Source organism: Lissotriton vulgaris, chromosome 3_1 (genome assembly GCF_964263255.1).
Source record: "Lissotriton vulgaris chromosome 3_1, aLisVul1.2, whole genome shotgun sequence".
NCBI classification, from domain to species: Eukaryota; Metazoa; Chordata; class Amphibia; order Caudata; family Salamandridae; genus Lissotriton; species Lissotriton vulgaris.
The window spans coordinates 281258564-281279601 of NC_141689.1; the positions used below are offsets into that span (position 1 = coordinate 281258564).

A 21038-nucleotide genomic window follows, 5' to 3' on the forward strand; every position below is an offset into this window, starting at 1 on the left:
TCGGGCTGGCAGGGGTGGGGCCCGTTTTTTGCAATTGGATCCGGATCCTGTACGGGGCGCCTAGAGCCAGGGTTAGGTTTGGGTCGGCCCGCTCGGAGGACTGGCCTTTGGGTAGGGGCACTCGGCAGGGGTGTCCCCTATCGCCGCTCCTTTTCACCCTGGCGATCGAGCCCTTGGCAGTATCGGTTCGTACGGTAATGGCGCAGTGGGGAATAAAGGTGGAGAATACTGTACATCTGATTTCCCTGTATGCCGACGATGCATTGTTCTACCCGACGTCCCCAAGAGAATCGCTGCCTATTCTGCTGCAACTTTTGGACCACTTTGTTGCAGCCTCGGGACTGCGTCTTAACCCTAGGAAGTCCTTGATCTTTCCTTTGGCGGGATGTGGAGAAGACCCGCGACTGAGTCTCCCGCACCTGGGGCTGCGATGGGAATTGGAGGCCTTCCGATACCTGGGAATCCAAGTGGCTGCGTCTGATGCACAATCGCTGGCCCGTAACGTTGAGCGAGTGCTCCGCTCCCTGCAGCAGTCTGTGTCCTTTTGGAACACACTTCCACTATCCCTAATGGGAAGGCTAGCTGTTGCCAAGGATATTATGCATCCTGCAAAATACTTTGTGTCCGCTCCCCCCACGTATATTTCGCACGCTCTACACGCTGCTCACTTCCTTAATCTGGGCAGGCAAACGCAGCAGAGTCGCCCTACACACAGTTGTCTGGAGCTGGGCGGAGGGGGGACTGGAGGCCCCGAGATGTGATCTATATTATTATGCGGCACAACTCCTGCCGGCTGCTCGCTGGTTTGCAGGCACGGATAACTGGGAATTGGGCCTCCTAGCGGGCAGGGCAGACGAGAGGGCGCTACAGGTGGCCCTGATGCGGGGTAGAGGAGCAGATGAAACTCCCATATGTCGTCCGACACACTGCGGGGGTTTGGCAGCAGTTTGTTGAGAAGGTTCTGCGGCGGGCCCCCTTTCACAGGGAGTTACCGGTGTGGATATTGGCACCCGTGACACTGATGGAGGAGCACATGTCTTTCCAAGACTGACGGGAGGGCGGATGCGAGACCTTGGCGGATCTTTACCCAGACGATTCCTTTGTGACCATTGAGCGAGCTACGGAGGCCTTCGGACTGACTGATGGGCAGTATCTGCACTATAGAGGACTCCAGGAGATGGCGAGGGCTACCTGGCCACAGTATCCGAAGGCGCCTCCGTTGTCCCACACCCTAAACATCCTTTTATCCTGTGGTAGGGGACGACGGCTGATCATATTATTGTACTCGGCCATGAAAAGGGACTCCGCCCCACCGGTCTCGCCGTCCTGGGCGGCATGGGAGGCGGATCTGGGGGTTGCCCTGGAGCCAAGACAACGCGCACGCATAGGAACCCTAACTCGTAAGGTATCGTGCAATGCGAGATTTAAACTGATCCATTTAAATTTTGTTCATCGCACTTATATGACTCCGGTCTCCCTGCACCGTATCACTGCGGATAGACCAGACAACTGCCCTAGGTGTGGCGCGGAAAAGGCCGGATTTCTGCACCTGGCTTGGGAGTGCCCGCCGGTCGGGGACTTCTGGAAGGCAGTGGTGGAACGCATTGGGAAGGTCACGGGCCTCCGGATTGCTTTGACCCCGCTTCATTGTTTGTTGGCCCTGGTCCCCAAGCCCAAAAAGAGGAACTTATCCTATAAGATGCTGCAGTTGCTCCTGGTGTTAGCGAGGCGACGGGTGGCTATCACTTGGATGGGACAAAGGGCTCCTGTGATGTCAATGTGGCTGAGGGATGTCAGGGAGTGGTCCTTAGCTGAAGAAACACACATGCAGCGCACGCGCAGGGATGAGAGGCTACAGGAGGACTTGCTTGCATGAAGAATGATATGCGCTGTGGGGTCGTCCTGCGGTGACTCGGATGCCACCAGTGCTGAACTGTTCACCCCTGAGGGGTCGGGATATGAGGGAGAGGATGCTGGGAGCGGGGAGGTGGGGATGATGTTGGAGTAGTGCCCTGACGACAAAGCGCATATGTTCCATACTGTATTTGTATTTGTGATTTGCTTGGCATTCCAGAGATTTGCTTCCACTGTGCTATCTGTACCTGCATGGGCCATAATGGGGTGAACGAACTGTGTACACGTGTTTTTCCAATGATGTCAATTGCGGGGGGGGGGGGGGGGGGGGGGGGGGACTGTTGTGTTGCTACATGCTAAAAATAAAGTTTTTTAAAAAAAAAGAACCCCTGTGCCCAGTGTTGTCGAAATATGACAGCTTGAATATAGAGACTCCGGGAGCCTGTAAAGTTTAGGGACATTTACTTCAAGATTTTCAGTTTGTGCCCTGATGGTACTGTAAACCAATCATGGGACTCTTCGTTGCTTAGGGCAAGGCTTTTAGATCATGTTGTGTGCGCTGTGCACAGGATGTGATGTCCTGTACATCCTGTTACCGAGGTATCGTGGTAAGGCATGCCATGCGTGCAGTGTACAGATTGTATGCGCTGTGATAGTGCTGTATCTGCACTGTGCAGGACATCTGTTGTGCCCTCAGAGTATTGCCCCAAGTGTGTTCTATAGCTGTTTTGAATTAACAGTGCCGGGCCTGTCACCAAGCATTGGCCTATCGGCCAGAGCGAACTCGATGCTGGGGAACCGGGTTCGAGTCTCGGCAGCGACGCGCAGCATCCTGTGATTCTGGGAAAAGCGCTTAATCTCCCCGTGCCTAAAAGAATGAATGTACCGCCTGTGACGTAACTGGTGCTCATGTAAAGGCTCTGATACCGTCGGGTCGAGTTCGCGCTGTATAAAACAAAAAAATAAACTGCCATTGCACCTGAAACATCGCAGGACGTGCAGCATATCAGTGTGCTGTGGGTGCATATGCCAAGTGTACACAGCTCAACACATTCTTGTGAGCCGGGATTTAGGTAGAGCGTGCTGTTGCAGTTGCACTCTCTGCTGGAGACAGTGCTCTGCCTTTACCTTTTTGTCGGGTGTTTACTCGTTCTGTGCCTTGCCTCTGACCTGGAAGCCCTGGAATGGCACCCCCAAATGCTGCTTTCTGGATGTGTTTGCATGTTTGGTGAATGAATATTATAAAATGTGGTTATATAATGGTACGTTAAGTTCGTCTGAGCTCTAATGAGCCCACTTTACAAGGATGTGTGCTTTGTTTTACAGGATACGGAGCCAGTGTTTGAGGAAGAGTCTAAACCAATTTACTGCAACAACTGCCAGAGTATTTCCTTTTGTGCATTCACGCAAAGATCTCTGCTGGTGGTTTGCTCCAAGTACTGGCGGGTAAGGACAGCCGGGCACCGAATCAAGCTGACCGGCTGCTTCAGGATCTTCATTACCACCAAACCAATGCTTCCTTCTTACCTTGTCATTCCTGCTTACAGAAAAGTTTTAAAACGTGTATCAAATGATCACTTTTCATTTAAATGATCGACTGTTACATTTTGTATGTTTATGAAATAGAGTAGTTTGTAGCCAAAGCAGTGTAGATCTGGGCGGAGAGAAGGACCTCTCTCTGGATAGATGCCAGTATAAAGGTCACTAGATACCTTGGGTGAGGTTTGTGCCCATCTTTGCAGTCCCTAGCCATTGTGGCCCTTTTATAGTTCGGCCCAGTGTTTACACATGCGGGGTCTGGTGGCGCAGTGGACTAATGTGTCCACTGTAGGGGTCCGTGTTTGACCTCATGGTCACAGGTACAAATCCCGGCAGGCCCACTCAGCTTTTCATCCTTCTGAGGTCCATAAAATGAGTACCATTGAGTGGGGTAACAATAAACATCTGTCTTTGAGCACCAACATACGCTTCTGTGTTATGTTACACATACACCACGGTGGGCTGGGCTTGAGACGATCTTGTGTAATGGGCGTTTTGCACCATGGCCAGTCCTTTCTCATGTAGGATACATAGGAGGTTGCCAGAGACTTGTAACTACAGAGGTAGAATTTCCAGTGTCCTCTTGGCTGTGCCGTAATTGTTAAACCTCAAGGTGGTGAGGTTACTAAAGGACCGAGCTGGCCCTGAGAGTCTAGAAGTGATAGAATTGGGGAACCTGTAATTGGTGGGACAATAGGCAAGCTAGATGAATACATCCCAGGAAAGCATGTTGACGTCACTTAATCAGCAAATGCTCAGGATTCTATATGACATGCTCTGTAAGAAATATTTTTTTAACATGGAGTGTACCACGTGGACAAAATGTTGCATCATTTTCAGTTATAAAGACAACAATTCTGGGTGGTCTAAATACCAATTCTCTTTTCATATTCTTTTTTTTAGCAGATTTTTGTTTCTTTCTTTTCATTGTATACGCTATATGCTGCCTGATTGATTGATTTAAATAATTTTATTTGTAGGTGTTTGACGCTGGAGATTATTCCCTGCTGTGTTCAGTTCCCAGTGAAAATGGTGCAACTTGGACTGGTGGAGACTTCGTAGCAGCAGATAAAGTGATCATATGGACTGAAGATGGGCACAGTTTTATTTACAAGTTACCTGCCAGGTACTGTGCTATAGGCTTACAATATATATTTTACGGTAATCTTTAGGAAAAGCAGCTCACACTTTCCGAAATAGAACAAACTTTGAATTACGCATGCCTTTCTTATAAATAGAAGTATTGTTTTTGATGGTTCAGTTAACTCAACAAGATAGTTTAAAATCTTAACTTCAGCCTCATACTGTGTATAATCATTCAAATGTATATTTGTAATGCCCAGAAAGAACCTATACCTAGGGTATATGACAGTTCTTCATGTAGTTCGTGTCTGGGATCATTGAAATGTCTACCGTTTTCCCTGGTGAGCTGTTGGCCGCCACTTGTTTTCCTGTCCAGAGATTGGTTGCTGGATGTCTATAGTGAAATACTCTGCAGAGCAAACACATGAACAAGAATTGTTAAGGAATTTAAACCTAAGCAGCCAGTTCCCTGTTGTCCCATGCTGATCTTACTGTCTGGGCAGGTTATGCAGTATATTGCCAAGCTGTGATGGGAGTCCTTATTCTTCCCATTCTCCTAGTGTATCGACTGTCCAAGGTCTCCATGCCGGGTAGTTGTGACTGCTTATTTCCCTAAATTAGTGATTGTGTGTTGCCTACTGTATCATTTATAAGGTGATGAGTCATCTCTCACTCACAGTTGATAAAGTAATGAATAGTTCTCTTTTTGACCAGGAGATGAGCTCATGTCTCCTCCTCCTTTCTGTTATTGGAGGAGCTGGTCAACCAGGTCTGAAGGACATCTGGCACACATGTCATTCGTTGTAAATACTAAACTCTCTAGTCTCCTGTCTTGTGCTCAGTACAGTGGAGTTTAGTATGAGGGCCTGTAATCTCTGCCCTCTAAGCTTTTGGTTCTTCAGTTTTTCTCTCCCATTTAACCTGTTTTGTTTTCCAGTGCAGGCGATTTTAGTCATCTGACAAATGTCTACTGATCCTATATTGGTGTTTAGTTAAGATCCCTATCCAAGATTGCTCCAGTGTTCCTGACTTTTGTTTTTGTGCTACTTTTTTCTTCCAAAAGACAGATGTTCACCATTTTTTGGTCTCGCCTACGCAGCGCGCATGCACTACATAGGAGAAGACCTCTTGAAATCGATTAGCTTTTTAGGCCAAAAATGTGCACGCATTGCATTGCTTTCAATGGCAACGCGTGCACGTTTGGCGATTCCTTTGCGGGAGCGAGCTTAGAAACCATCTGTTTGTAATTAACTTTCAAACAGATGGTGCCCCTGCTCGCTCCCGCAAGGGAAATACTGTGTGGGCTGATTTGCCTCGCAGCTTGTTCCACTGCGTACTGTGGTTTTAGTTTCACCTTAGCCGATCTTTGGTAGGCATTCTTTGAACTCAGCATCTCCGGCTCCAATGGCAGCGGAGCATCATCGAACCTGAAGAGCTCCACTCGCCGTGGCTGAAGAACAGCGTACAACGTCGTTGATGTGACCCCAGTGCCCGTCCTGCCCACACTGTGTGCATCGGCGACCCTCTGCTGCCAAGATACAGCCTCACCAGTGCTGCAACTTGAAAGGCCCGGCTCCGCGAGGTGACTGCTAGCAGCGCAGGAGGGCTGTGGGCTGCGCGGAGGTCTGCACCGGTTAGGCAGTGCCACTAAACGCCTAAGGGGCTGCACACGGGTACCCGGTGCCTCCGACACCACAGAGTTGTAGTGTGCGCGGCCGTGAGACCTCCCTGCTGCTGCATCACCATCGGTGTGGCGATCCCCTGGGGGCAGCAAAGCAAGGCAAGTCGGGCGGCAGTGAAAGTGATTGGCCAAGACTGCGCAATGGACCGGGTGCCAAGCCAGAGAAGTCCAGAGTCGCCATCTGTGAGGGTGCTGCCTCGCTGGAATATTACAGGAGGTGCGGGCCCAGACTTAATCTTGCCATCACCATTTGTTAACTAGAGTTTAGTTGTTTTTTAAATCTGCTTTTTAGAAACGCTACCAACTGAAGCACTATGCTCGACATTGCAGTGTTTCCTGTTCAGGTTCTGATGTTTGCTTTGCCTGGAATACAGGACATCATAAAAAGCAGAATGCAAGTCCTTAGAAGCATAGCATTTTCTAATGCTACTTGACGCTGATGCAATCCTCAGCAGTATTGTTTTATATTTCTTTCTGATAAAATATTCAACTGCGTCATGGGCATAGCATTGGCATAGCCAATAGGTCTTGCCATTGGGACCTTATACGTGTTTAGCCAAAGGCGAGACCTATTGGCTATGCCAATGCTTGTTTTGCATTTTGAAATAGATGAGAGGGTTGTGGGTCCATCAGGGGTTTTTAATACACATTAAAGCACAGTGGGAACCGTGGGGTGTATTTGGGGACTACAGATGTAACTAACTGATGTCAGACCCTTTGCTACATCTTTCTCACCTATATGACTGATCTCAACCATTACGTAATGGTTGGTGATGTGTCACTGATTGAAGGTGGTGCAAAAGGATGTTGCGTTAACCTTGTTGAAGGTGACTGAGAGGTTGTGGTAGGTTAACATTTCTAGGCCATTTTGGATTATTATGATTACTGTTTAGTATGTTAAATAAACATTCAGACTAGAATTTAGCAGTGAATTTGCAAAATCACCCTATTATACAGACTATTGTTTATTAGACTGTGCATCAATAAAAGCATAATTTCAGACCTATATTAAAAAAGGTAACAGTGTAAATCATTAACTAATTGAAATACAAAATAAACCCACAGTAAGAACCTTGGATTTTTTGGGGGGGAATATTTTTAAAAAGTTTTATTTATAATTTTTAGAACACATACAACCCATTCAAAGGACAGCTCATGATGTGGGTAGTAAAAACATGAACAATAATAAATAACAAATTGGAAAAAGGATCATTCAGAGATGGAATATATCATACTTAATTCACTTCTCGATGCATAAGCGAAAACCTGTCGACAGGGATGAAAAATAGACAGCTCAGTAGCAGGCATTGCAGTAAATACCTAAACACCCAACATTGGATGACAAAGAGCGAGGGTGGGAAGCAATAGACCATTATAAACATTACAACTTAATCTGATTCTTGAGATTCATGCTGCAGCAGATAGTCACAAAATGGGTGCTAGATTTCTCTTGGTCTAGCCGTGAGAGGTAACAGTGTGGCATATATCTTGCTATTGGTGTCACAGAAAGTCAGGCTTTCAAGCCAGGCCGGGACAGTTTGGGATCAGCAGCTTCCCCAGTGCAAAGCAATTTCAGGCTTCACCAACTACAACGCCATCGCAGTATTCCTTCGACCTTCCCCTCCCCATGGCACATCCCGCACATAGCCCAGGCTCCAAAGCAGGTCTTATCATTAAGGAGAGCTGAGAGAAGAAGTCACTCCAAAAATTACCCACGTGAATGCAAGTCCATGTCCGGTGTGCAAAGTGTGCAAAGTGTGCCCCCTCTACGTCACACCTAGGGCAATGTGTGGATCTGGAGAGGACAATTTTAGCCAGATGCAAGATCTAGTGTATGCACGTTGTAAGAATTTGAAATGTATGAGCTTATGTCCTTGGTTTGGGGATATGAGCTTAGCGTGTTGGCAACAGTAATACCAGACTTTCTTAGTGAGTGGGTGCTGCAACTCGTGTTTAATGTCTCCCTGAGCTTCACATTTCATGTAGGGAGCAATGCCATACTGATATGATCTAGTCGGTTATCACTGCAGTCAATCGGGTAAACTTATCAGGAGCCAGAGGAGACGAGGGGGATCAGGGCACGTTGTGTATGCGGCGCAAAATAAAGTGATTCATAGGAGTTGCATTGGCAAACCGGACATTGTCTGCATGTGATATGACATGCCAGCCCAGGAAAAGATCGGCAAACATGGGTAATGCATGATGAGACAGTGTGCACTTGACTAGCGACTCTTGTGCAGGAGCTAACCATTGCTTTTTTGCAAGGGGGAGTACAGCAAATCTCCGCAAAGTAACTGGAGGAGTTTGCGCCAAGCCCAGCTGGTGGTGAAGAGCGTCTGAATGTCAGCAGGGTCAAGTCTAATTCCCCGTGGCAGTATGGCATGTAGTGTCACTGCTCTTGGCTGGTAACGCTCAGGCATGTGATATGGCAGTCGCTCATCCCTGTGGTACCAGTGATATGCAAATAGACATTGCGCCACCAGATAATACCAACATATTCCAGCCAGCTCAGGGTTTGCGTCCTCCCATATCAGACGCAAAAGAAGGGATCTCAGTGCAGCGAAAAAGTAATTGGTGAAGGGATGGGAATATTAAAAAAAAAAAAAAGGACAAAAAAACGGAGAAGGACCACCATCTTAATGATGGTGATCCGGTTGGCCATGGAATGAGGCAGACAGATCCACCCTTCAATATGTGACGTTAATCTACCTATACCAAATATAAAAACATGGCCAATACTGACGGTTAATTGATAGTCATGCAAATGTATAATAGACCACTCTATTTAATAATAGTGATCTATTTTAGAAGAATTGTCATACAAAGAAGAAAAACATCTTAAATCAATAATAACAAATTGTTCCACCCAACATGCATACCGAATATATACATACAATCAAAATAGACCAAACACATCGAAGACATTTACACAGTTACCACAAAAATATATACAAACATAGCTTAACCAGAAAATTCCATCAAAAAATTACTTATTTAACCCGGTTGCATGCTAGTCTAATGATGCTTGTTAGTTGTGCTAATGTCGATTGGTTATAAACCCTTAAAACTCTTTCTGGGTTCTCCTCAGGACTCAGAACTTGGTTCAAACAGCATGTCCTATTGAATATATAAAGAATGGGAAACATTGTCCAGAGTCCTCTTTGCTCCATAAGCATGGATTCTGTGGGGCCAATCCGCTAGCCTCCGTACCAGCCGAACTCCAGTATACTTCTTTTAGGCATGTACCAATATCACCTCGGTTTGAATGGGAACAAATCCCACAGGTAGCGGGGGTAAGGTCCATAAACATGGGCTTGTGCACCGTTAAGTGCCAGTTGAATACAATGCGCTGATCTAATCTATTTATGGCAGGGCCATAGTTCAGCCGGATGACCTGCTCCTTCTTGCAATGATTGTGGACACTCAGATATTTGCCCGAATCAGTTCACCACTTCAGGGGGAATTCACCTGCCTGCTGAATGGTGGCATTCGTAACTGGAAATAACTCGGATTTGTCCTAGTTTTGGCCAGAGAACCGACTAAACCGTTTAATCTCATGAAATATAGGGTCCATGTTGTCTACGAGGTGACCAACAAATAGCATAACGTCATCTGCATAGAGGGACACTAGCAGAGGGCCGGGTTTTAATTTCAAACCACAATGGAGATGTTTCTCCTGCAAGTGGTGGACAAGAGGGTTCATGCCTATAATAAACAGTAAGAGGACAGGGGGTTGCCTTGCCTTGTCCCTCTCTTATTATCGAATAGAGCAGTAAGAGAGCTGTCAGCACATATACGGGCCACTGGCCTAGAGTATAGAAGCTGTTGGACGTGGCCCTTTTTGCAGGGTTATCCCTGAACTTTTTGCCATCCTCCTATATTTTGTCTGACCTGTTGTGTGGGTTTTATGACTCTGGGCACTTTACCACTGCTGATCAGTGCTAAAGTGCATATGCTCCCCCTATTATAAATTGATGTATGAATTAGTGATTCCCTGATTGGCTAGTTTGGTTTACTTGTCAGATCCTAATACAGTGCACTGAGTGTGCCCAGGGCTGGTGAACCAAATGCTGCTAGTTGGCTTGTAGCACTGGTTGTGCCACCCACAGAAGCAGCCTGTAAAAGTGTCTCTAAGGCCTGCCATTGCAGGGCCTGTGTGCAGTCTGGTACTGCCATGCTGACTGGGCAAGTGCACCCACTTGCCAGTCCCTAAACCTTCCCTTTTCTTCATATCAGACACCCCTATGGTAGGCCCAAGGGCAGGGTGTATTCTAAGTATAAGGTAGGACATGCCCTGGTGTATGTGGCATGTCCCAATATTGAATTACAGCCATTTTCGTTTTTCACTATTGCAAGGCTACCTGTTCCCCATAGGCCAGACTGGGCAGCTAGATTATTACATTTTATAATCCTAACTAACTCAGGGAACATGGTAGAAATTCGAGTTTAGTATGCCTGAACTCAGAATGATAAAATGCATCTTTTAGTGGAGTTGGTTTTAACATTCTGTGTTTGAAAATAGCACTTTTAGTACATATGTATTTTCTTGCCTAATTATCCAAAGCCTGCCTTTGCTAGGTTGTGTATTCCTTGTCTGGAGTTTGAGTGACAGGGCTGGGGGATTCCAGGAGACAGAATGAGTCTGCCCAGTGGTGAATAGAGGGATCTGCATCTAGATGGGAGGGAGGAGTTGCACCTGGGACCTGAATAGGACTGTGCCTGCCCCCCACAAGGCTGGCTCCACCCTCTGTGGTGTATCTGTTGTCTCTGCCCGGCACTGTGAAAGGAGAGAAGGAAACATGTGAACAAAGTGCTTCAGGGCTGTGCTTTCCCTCCACAATGCTGGCTCCACCTCCTGTGAGGCATCTGATGTTTCTGCCCTTCACTGTGAAAGGAAAGAAGGAGTCATGTACAAAGATTGCTTCAGAACTGGTTTGGACGGGGCAAAAGCCCCTCTGCCCTGGGGTATAAATAGTGGCACCCTGATCCCAAGAAATTAGATCACTTTTTGACTACAAGAAGAAACATCTGCTGAGGAGAGGAACCTGAAGAAACTGAGGAGAGACTATTCCTAAGCTGAAATGCTGCTTAGGGGATTGACCTGCAGTGGTTGACTTGCTGCCAAAGAGAGGAGAAAGGAAATTTGTGTACTTTGCTTTCAACTTGTGAAGGATCTCCAAGGGCTTGGAAAAGAGCTTGCCTCCTGCTGAAGTCTCAGGGACAACAGACTTATACCCCCAGCTCTCCAGAGTTATTTTGGAAGTGCCTGCTGCTGTTTTGGGCCTTCTGAGGAACTGAGTGTCGCAAGGTGTTGGAAGCGCGACGCAACGAAGAGGAAGCGTGTCGCTGCTGCTGCCATCACACTTCTGAACAAGGGTGTCGCCGCTGGAGTTGTCGCACTGCACCGCATCCAGAGAAGCGTCTCGCAAAGAAGAGGAAGCGTGTCGCCGTCGCTGCTGCCTGCTGTCGCACTTCTGAACAAGGGTGTCGCCGCTGGAGTTGTCACACTGCACCGCATCGTGAGAAGAGTCTCACAATGAGGTAGAAGTGTGTTGCCATCGCTGTTGCTGCCTTCGCACTTCTCAACAAGGGTGTCGCCGCTGAAACTGTTGCATTGCACCGCATCGAGGAAAGCGCCTCGCATCCCCCAAGAAGTGCGCCGACGTCAGAGTTGCTGCCGTCGCATCTCTGAACAAAAGGATATCTCCGCTGTAGTTGTCTCATCGTGCGGAAGCTTCCCGCAATCGTGGGAGAAAAGTGTCGCAGCTGAAGCTGTTGCCGTTGCAATTCTGAACAAGGGTGTCGCGGCTGCAGTCGACGCATCGAACCAAGAACTTCTCGCATCTCCGGAGAAGTGTGGCGCATCTAGAAGATCTTCAAGTCTTTATTTCTTTGCACCGGAACTTTTCCGTATTTCCTTCGCTGCGACATTGCTTGTTGTGGAAGCGCAACGCATCGTAAGGTACATTGACGCAAAGTGTTGCATCTTAAGAACTGAACTTAACTAAGCTAAAACTACCACCTTAAAGTAACAGTATTGTGCATTTTTTGTCGTTTATGGTCTTGTGGTAACTCTATATAAAGTATACTTATTTTTGATATAAAACCTTGTGTGGTGTCTATCTGTAGTGTTGTCACTGGGTTACTGTATGTGGTCACAAGTGCTTTACGCACTGCCTCTGAGATGAGTGTCTGCTCGTGCCAAGCTACCAAGGGGATGAGCAGAGGTTATTTTAGGAGTGTAATCCCCTTATCCTGACTAGAGGCAAGGGTCCCTATTTGTCACCAGTACCTACCTGTGCCAACAAGAGAACCCCAAATCTAGCAGAAGCATTATAAGGGAAATGAACCCTTTTAGCAGTCCCAATTTTTGTAGCACAGCACGAACGAAAGGCCACGCTAGTGAGTCAAAGGCCTCCTTTCTGTTGAGTAAGGCCATTGTGCCTGGAACTGCCGGGGAGATTCTATGCGGCACCAAGAACAATGTGCGCAAATTTAGGGAGGTGGAGGGATTTGAGACAAACCCGATTGCAAGGGCGAAATGATAATATCAAACAGGAGGGCCATTCGGGTCGCAAGGCTTTTAGCAAGTATTTTATTATCGGAATTGGGTAGGGATAAGGGCCTGTAGGATGTATAGCACAGTGATTCTTTAACAGGTTTTAACAATAGAGTTACAACTGCCTCAGGAGGGTCAGCATACAGGGACTCCGCATACATCACCAGCAGGGGCGACCCAAGGAGATGTTTGTAGGTTTTATAAAAAACACCCAGGGGCCTTGGACCCATCCAATGAGTCAATTGCTTGCACAACCTTCTCACTGAAGATAGGTTTTCTGAAGAATTGCCCCAGAGCATCTAAGAGCCAGACCATGGCAATCTCCGAGAGGTCATTTGTCATGTCTTCCCCTTCATCTGAAAGGCAGGTAGTATAGAGATGCCTATAGCACCGCTGAGCAGTAGTATCGGTCATGTGGGATCACTAAGGAACAGCTCCAGGATGTAGCCACTGCCCGGCGGGAGAGGGGAGGACGTAGCAATCAATCTAGGGTGTGGCCAGACGATCTCCCTTCCCATAACATATATTTCCCCAAATGTGCCACCTCTCCTTCAGCCAGCTCTCGGAACTCATTCAGTAGGTGGGCACAGCAATTGTGGTCCGTGGAGCTGTTGGACATCAGTGCTGCTGTCTGTCACCTAGTTCATTCTTGACCGGCACTAGTGAAATGCCTAAATTTTGCAAAACCACAGTGTTCTTAGCGGTACACATCCCACAAATGTAGGCTTTAAAGGTCTCCCAGTGGGTAGCCGGAGTAGAGATAGTTCCCATGGTTAAGCTCAAAGTAGTCCACGATTGATGTGCAGAGTTCCTCTCATAATACCTCATCAACAAAGGCGTTACAATGGGAATCACCAGTGCCGACATCTAACAAATGTTCATGTGCCATCTACACAGAAGCGATATGTGGGCTAAATCATGGGGGCGGCGTCTTTCCCAGCAGCATTGGTAATTGCTTTGATAGACATTTAAATTTTAATTAGTCTGATAAATACATAGGAAGAACCTTATCAGAATCTAGGATTTAGACTGTCTGGCAGATAAGACTATTCCATGTACAGTGTTGGTAGGATTATGAAGGTCAGTGTCTGTTGAGAGGCCATCATAGATTTATCTGCAATGTCCGATCTCATAGTTGACGAATTATTGGACCCTTTAGACACCAAATGACAAAATTGGCATTTGGTGCCATTTGACTGAATTGACTTGATCACACAGTCCTAAGCGTGTGCCCTGTAAGAGTGCTTCTATCATTTCAGCAATTGTTTATACTTATATAGTTTAGCATAAAAAGCAGCATATACACACTCCTGTTTATTTATTAAGCATTTTCTTAGTGCTCTTTGAAACTTGCTTCGATTATTTATGCAATCACAATCAAGCCAATTGTGTGGTTGACTCAATTTCTTAATAACAGTGAATTGCAATTCAGGCAGGTTTTTTTTTTAAATTGAAATTCCAATGGGGCAGTTTTGTAGGGGGAAGACATGCCATTGACCTGGTCACCAGCCCTTATTTCTTTAAGCACTTTTTCCCCAATTCACTATTTCACCATTATTTTAAATGACCAGCCCTCTATGTGGTGCAAGTTTAGTATTTTCAGTTGCACTCATTTTTGCATGGCTTTGGGGTAGTGCCAGAGTGGTCCTTAATGGGAGGTGATAACTACCAACACAATCTAAAACTTAAAAATATATCAAACACTTAGTGAAAGCACAACTATCAATATACATGTAGTCGATTTGGTGGTTAACAGCACTTATGATTAATGTTTTGCAAGCTGGCTGATTATCCTTTATTATACACTTTGTGTATAGGTGAACGTTATTGTGTAACTAGGATTAGGAACATTTATACTTTCTGCTTTTGTACAGGCACTAGAAACTCTCTTTCTTAGAATATTCGTATTTAAGTGTCCCCCAAAGGGTACATAGATCCTACTTTTATAATAAAAGCTTTTATTTTAGACCGATATATTCTAACGGGTAGTACACATCAATACAACCCGAATGAGACTATATCAGATTACTTGAATGGTCTAGAAGTGCTTCCAGAACATTGTGATCATGAAGTGGTACACAAGTATATTTCCATGTATAATTTAAGGTATTCTGCGTTGCAAGGCCGTCCTTTGGGTGTCCTCTCTTACTAGGGGCTACAGAAATCCAGAAACAGTGAAACTAGCAACTGTAATGTTATTTTGCTTCCATGTTTCTTGTATCATGAGAATACTACGTATTAATAAAGATTTGATATCAACAAGACTCAGGCATATATTAAAACTAAACACATTCTATTACACCAAGTTTGCATGTTCATTGTTTATTTGATTTTTATGTCTGGACCCTGGTTACATTTGGTGGATTTTCTTACACCAGTCTCGTAGGCTTAAGTGAAGTAGTCACAGAAACATTTTTGTGAACAGTAACTCTCAATAGAGTTATTCCCAAGCGATTATACAAATTAGTATCCTTTCCCAAGAAGTTACATCAATAAGTTGGGCGAAGACAGTGGGTTTAGTTTGTTTCCTAAAAAAAGCTGTTGTTACACAAAAACCATTGCAAATAAGTTCATTTGGTACTTTTAAAGTAACGTTGTACGTTAACAAGTAATTTCTAGTCCTTTTTATTTACCTTTTGTGTTGTTTAGAAAGCTGATTCTATCACTATTGTTAATTGATATGTCTGCAAGTGATGGAACTCTGCTCATTTACTTTTGCTGCTATTTAGTATTCTCTTTGCTTGATTAGAGGCTTCATCAAGCAAGTTCTAAGAGTTTAAAACATATTTTTTCCTCTCAAGAACCAGCCCACTTCGATGAGTTATGTTATTTATTTTATTTATTTATTTAAGAAGTTTTATATAGCGCTGGCCTGACCAGAGGGTATCGGAGCGCTTCAAATCTGTTACATAACAGAGGAAAAGATAGCAGCACAAAGTACAGTAAGGCAAGACAGTTCAGCAATAAAAGTCACAGTGCCAAAGCTGTGGAGGTTCCATATCAAGATCCTGACTAACATCGAATCCGGGGAGGGAAGTGTGAATCACCAGGGGGTTTGGCCCTTCAAATCTAGTTTTAGGCTGACATGTTCCGTGATATATTAGATGCCACCATATCTTTAATACCATCAGACTTCCACCTATATAGAAGGTGTGATATCAAGGGAATGTCTCCTTTTTCCTTCTTTGGTGGTTGTTGGGGCACTTCATGGCAGGTTTTAGCTCATGTATAATGACTTTTCCTTGATTCAATTCAAGGGGGAATTCTGTTAATTCTGTACCAGACCTTGCCACCGAAATTAAGCCTTCAGTGTCATCACTGATCTTCCAGTTTGGTTTTGAGTGGTGAGATTTCTTCTTTACAAGATGCAGTGCTTTCATAGGATAATTTCTTGGCCTTCTTGGGGGTTTTATAATTCTGTGCGGGACCCCTGAGAGACATTAATTTTGACTGCTTATTTCTGTAACCGCTTCTTTTTCGAAGTCACTATGGCGCAATGGGATACCTTTTGTGCAGTGTTACGTAAGCGTGTAGTTTAAAGTACTTTCTCTTTAGCAGACTTGATCAGCCTATCCAGGACGGCTGAAGGTGTAGATTAAATCAGTATTAGCGCCTCTATCGTGGCTGTTGCTGGAAAAATATTTGAGGACGATAAATCATCCGTATTTATTTAATTGCCTAGTTCACCTTCTGTGTCAAACACGCTCTGTGTTTAATACTGTTTTTTTGGGGGAGTTAGTTTCCTCATTTCAATTAGCCAACACAAAGTTAACCCCTGGCCTTAATGTGATCAGATGGTAGGTATTAGATCTCTGTTGGCCAGTTGATCATTCAGCTTTTATTCCATACTTATTTTCGCTACCTTGCTTGTCCTGTCAGTTTGTTTTCTGTTCTGCCTCTGCACATCTGGAGTAGTGCAGATATATGAGGGTCCCTGTTATGATGGATCCTGGAAAGACGACAGGAGACTGGATATCTTAATAAAGATATTTAGTGGAGGACACAACCTAGCATCCGACCACCTCAGGAAATCAGCTGCAACTGACTTTCCTCAATGTCGTCGGCCTCACATTCTAGTGTGGAACCATAACAAGAATTCCAAGTAAGCAATCATCATAAAACATCCTCCTCTTATATAATGAAAAAAAAGAAAAAGAATAGAAAGAAATTGAAATGCAGAAATGACACGATATAACATTATGATAAAGTCTTGCAAATGCAAAACACTCAATACAACATTATAATAAAGTCTTGCAAATGCAAAGCACTCAAACCCTAAACTCTAATACTACCAACCATCCTCTTTTGCTACAGAAAAAGAAAAATATTAAACCCCCCACCAAAATGTGAGGAGAAAAATTACATTATAACATAATCCTGTAAATAAGAGGGAGACCTGCGAACTCTCGTACCCACATCCTCTCTAACAACCAGATCACTAGAGGAATCTAGAGAGTTACCAGCATCATTCATCAAAGAATCAGGTATAGCATTGCCATCAGTTTGAGGAGATTTAGAAGAATGAGTAAAATCAGGCATGAAAATGGCTCCTGAACAACCTGAGAACTCATTGCTTTGTGAAGGACATTGACCACCTTTCTGATATAATGCCACACAACAGAAGTTCCATGTTTGACCACCTTAAAAAACCACAAAGAACTTACCAACCCTAACAATACGAAAGGGACCCAAAAACCTTCTCAAACCACCTCTTGACCTACCAGATCTCACCTTAACCCAATCTATAACCTTGAACCTAGAAGATACCTCCTAGTGAAGCACCTCCTGATTCCCACCATTAATCAACCAATCTTGTAACCATGAGGGAACCAATATAGAACCAGGTGGACACCTTCTCATAAGCTCAAATGGGCATTTGTGAGTGACAGTATGTAAAGTCAAATGATATGCCCATAACATTTCTTTCGCAAATTGATTAGGCGACCTTCCACTGGACAGTGCCAACTGAACAGTCCCTTTCACTAATCTGTTAGCCCTCTCTACAATCCCATTGCTCATAGGGTTGTACAGGGAAGTACAAGAATGTTTGATTCCACATTTTTCTAGGAAACAATGCATCTCACCAGATACCAACCGAGTACCATTATCCATCATCAAAGTATGTGGTACTCCTTCCTCCAAGAAAACTTTCTCTAAAATTCTAATAGTGGAATGAAGTAGTAATGTTTCTAAAACATTTAACAATAAACCACCTCGAATGCACATCCACAAGCACAGCAGCAAACCTCATATCCAAAGACAGTTCAGAGAGCGAACCAATAACATCTAAACAAATAGTGTTCCAAGACCTACCTGGGTCAGAGATTTGCCCCATACTGCTCTGACTTCCAACCTTGAATCTCTTCTCACTTTCTTTGCACGAACTACATTATTGAACCCATCTCCTAATTTGGTCATCCATTCCAGGCCACCAAAAATCTTCTTTCACTCTCCTAATAGTCATACCTTGCCCCAAGTGTCCTTCATAAGCAAGCCTACAAATGTGAAATCTCAACTTAGTAGGTGGTACGAACCTATCTCCTCTCATGAACACATCGGAACCAGTTAAAGAGAGTTCATCAATAATTTTACAAAAAGGTCTAGCAGACTTAAACCATATCAATCAATCAATCAGTGACACTTATAAAGCGCGCTACATACCCGTGGGGTCTCAAGGCGCTGGGGGGGGGGGGAGCCGCTACTGCTCGAAACCATACTATCTCTACGTATTCCCAAGGTGATCATGTCCATCACCTTCTTAAGAATGAAATCAGACCGCATTTCTCCCTCCCACTTCAGCCCAGAAAATGCATCGTAATTACAATCTTGTATGTTACAAACAGGAGCCACTGCTTCTTCAGATTTGAGTCTTTCTACAACATTTCTGTCAACATTTTCCATACGAGATATACAATCTGCTGGCGAATTTCTCTAACCATGGCTGAATTATACATCATACAAATACTCTTGCAGTCTTGCTGCAAATCTGGCCAATCACCCAGAGCCCTTTCCAGCACCACCTGCAGATAACATTTTGATTAATGGTTTGTGATCAGTTCTCAACACAAATCTGGTGCACCATAAATACTCTAAAATACTCTGCACCTCAAGCCGCAGCCAAAGCTTTACTCTTAATGACCGAATAGTTTTTTTGGGCTTGAGTGAGAGTACGAGAAGCAAGCGCAATGCTTTTTTTCAGCACCACACTGAAATTGAGAAAGCGCCATACCAATGCCTGAAATACTGGCATCAACTGTGAGAAAGGATTTACATGAACTATTGAATGAGGCTAAAATTCCAGCATTACAAATTTCATTCTTGATTTGTTCAAAAGACTTGTGTTGTTCCTTAGCCCAGATGTACTTGTATCCCTTGCGAAGAAGACACCTTGAAGGTTCAGTTATACTGGCAAATCCCTTTACGAATTTACAATAGTAATCAGCTAGTCCTAGAAAGGACTTTAGCTGTTCTTTGTCTTTGGGATAAGGTGCAAGCTTTATAGCCTCCAAAAGATTGCATTTGGGAGCAATATATCCGCTAGATATAGTATATCCCAGATACTCGATTTGTTCTGTTAAAAATGTACACTTCTCTTTGTTCACTGTCATTCCTACATGCTCCAATTTCCATAAGACTTGTTTCAACAGAGCGTTGTGGTGTTCAATGGTTTTACCAGAAATCAGAATTTCATCTTGAAAATAGACTACACCCTTGACTCCTTCAAAAATACCGCTCGTCATCATTTGAAAAACACTCGCTGTTGACGCAAGGCTGAACGTCATGGGAGTGAATTGAAAAGTACCCTCTGTAGTGAGAAAAGTAGTTAACTGTTTGGAGTCCGGGTATAGTCTAATCTGATAAGAAGCACTTTGCAAATCGATCTTTGAAAAGTACTTGCCACCACCTACTGATTGCAACAACTCATTAATGTTGGGGAATGGAAAGGTGTCAGTTACAATATCTCTGTTAAGCGATCTAAAGTCTATGCAGAATCTCAAACGACCATCAGATTTCTGCGTTATAACAACCGGAGAAATCCATGGAGGTGCCTCAACCGGTTCAATAACGCCTTGAAATCTTGTAACAATTCTTTAAGACCATGCTTAACTGAAATCGATACTCTGCTAAGTTTATGCCGAACAGTACAAGCATTAAGTTTTAAAATAATTTTATGGGAATAGCCTTTCACACAAACTAGCCTATCTTCAAAAATATTGTGTGCTTCCTTCAAAATATCGTTAATTTGTATTCCATCATCCACAACCATAACTGAGTTTGTAGACCTGGGATTAATCACAATATGTAAGTTGTATTGGTGCATCCAGCCCAGAATAGGGGACCCTTTCTTGGCAATGTAAACTTTTCCCTCCGTACTCCTGGTACCAAAACGAATAACACCATACAAATATCCTAAAAGATCAATGGTTTGACCTTGATAGCTTACTGGGTTAATATCCTTAATCTTCAATGGAACATTTCCCCACACTGATCTCAACAAATCTTCAGGAATAATTGTAAACATTGATCCAGAATCAACCATGAGACTTACTTCATGGCCGCAAACTCCGAAATATGGCATTGGGTCTGATCAATCTTTTACAGTCCTCACTAACTTCTGAAATAGTATACTCCTTGGACTCTACAATTACTACAACTCTATTAGTACTTTGCATAGCCTCAGAATCACTTTGCACAACATTAACTTTGAATTTGGATTTGTCTTTACCATCAGATTGTCTACATACTCTTGCGTAGTGACCTTTCCGACCACACTTCTTGCACACTTGGTCAATGGCAAAAAAGTTTTTGAATTGGCTAAATGATATTGACTTCCACTGCGCAAACATTCTTTTCCTCTATTTCTGTAAACAGGACTAAAGGATGAAGTACTCTTCAATATTTATTTGAAATGGCATTATCAGAATCATCCTCTTTAAGTGGATTATCAAGACTAGACACTTCACTCATCTTTTTTTCCTTTCCTAATTCCTTAATGCACTTCATAGATTCTTCAATTACTTTGGCCATATCCACAGCATCTTTCAACGAGGGGTCTTTCGCAGCCCATAACCTCTCTTGGATTTTTCTTTTTCAAAATTGGACAATAAGCTGATCGTGAAGTAGCTCCTCAGTCATCACGCCAAAACGACACTTCACAGATAACTCCATCAATCTAGAAACAAAATCATCTATTGATTCACTATCAGATTCTGGGTGCGTATATAACATATATCTAGCCATGACTAAATTAACTTCTTTGGCAAACCTGATTTCTGGTCTGTTGATGGCCTCTTTAGATACATCATCTATTGGTTGACCATT

General features: G+C 44.1%; 1 protein-coding gene across 4 annotated transcripts in view; it reads left to right on the forward strand.

Moving 5' to 3' along the window:
- The window catches only part of WDR7 (WD repeat domain 7), a 1275554-nt gene that overhangs the window by 95157 nt on the left and 1159359 nt on the right, over window positions 1-21038 (forward strand). For all 4 annotated transcript variants that reach the window (XM_086960437.1, XM_086960439.1, XM_086960436.1 and 1 more), the window contains exons 7-8: window positions 3181-3300; window positions 4374-4519. In XM_086960437.1, coding sequence (XP_086816563.1) covers window positions 3181-3300; window positions 4374-4519 — 266 coding nt within the window. The remainder of the gene's footprint in view (window positions 1-3180; window positions 3301-4373; window positions 4520-21038) is intronic.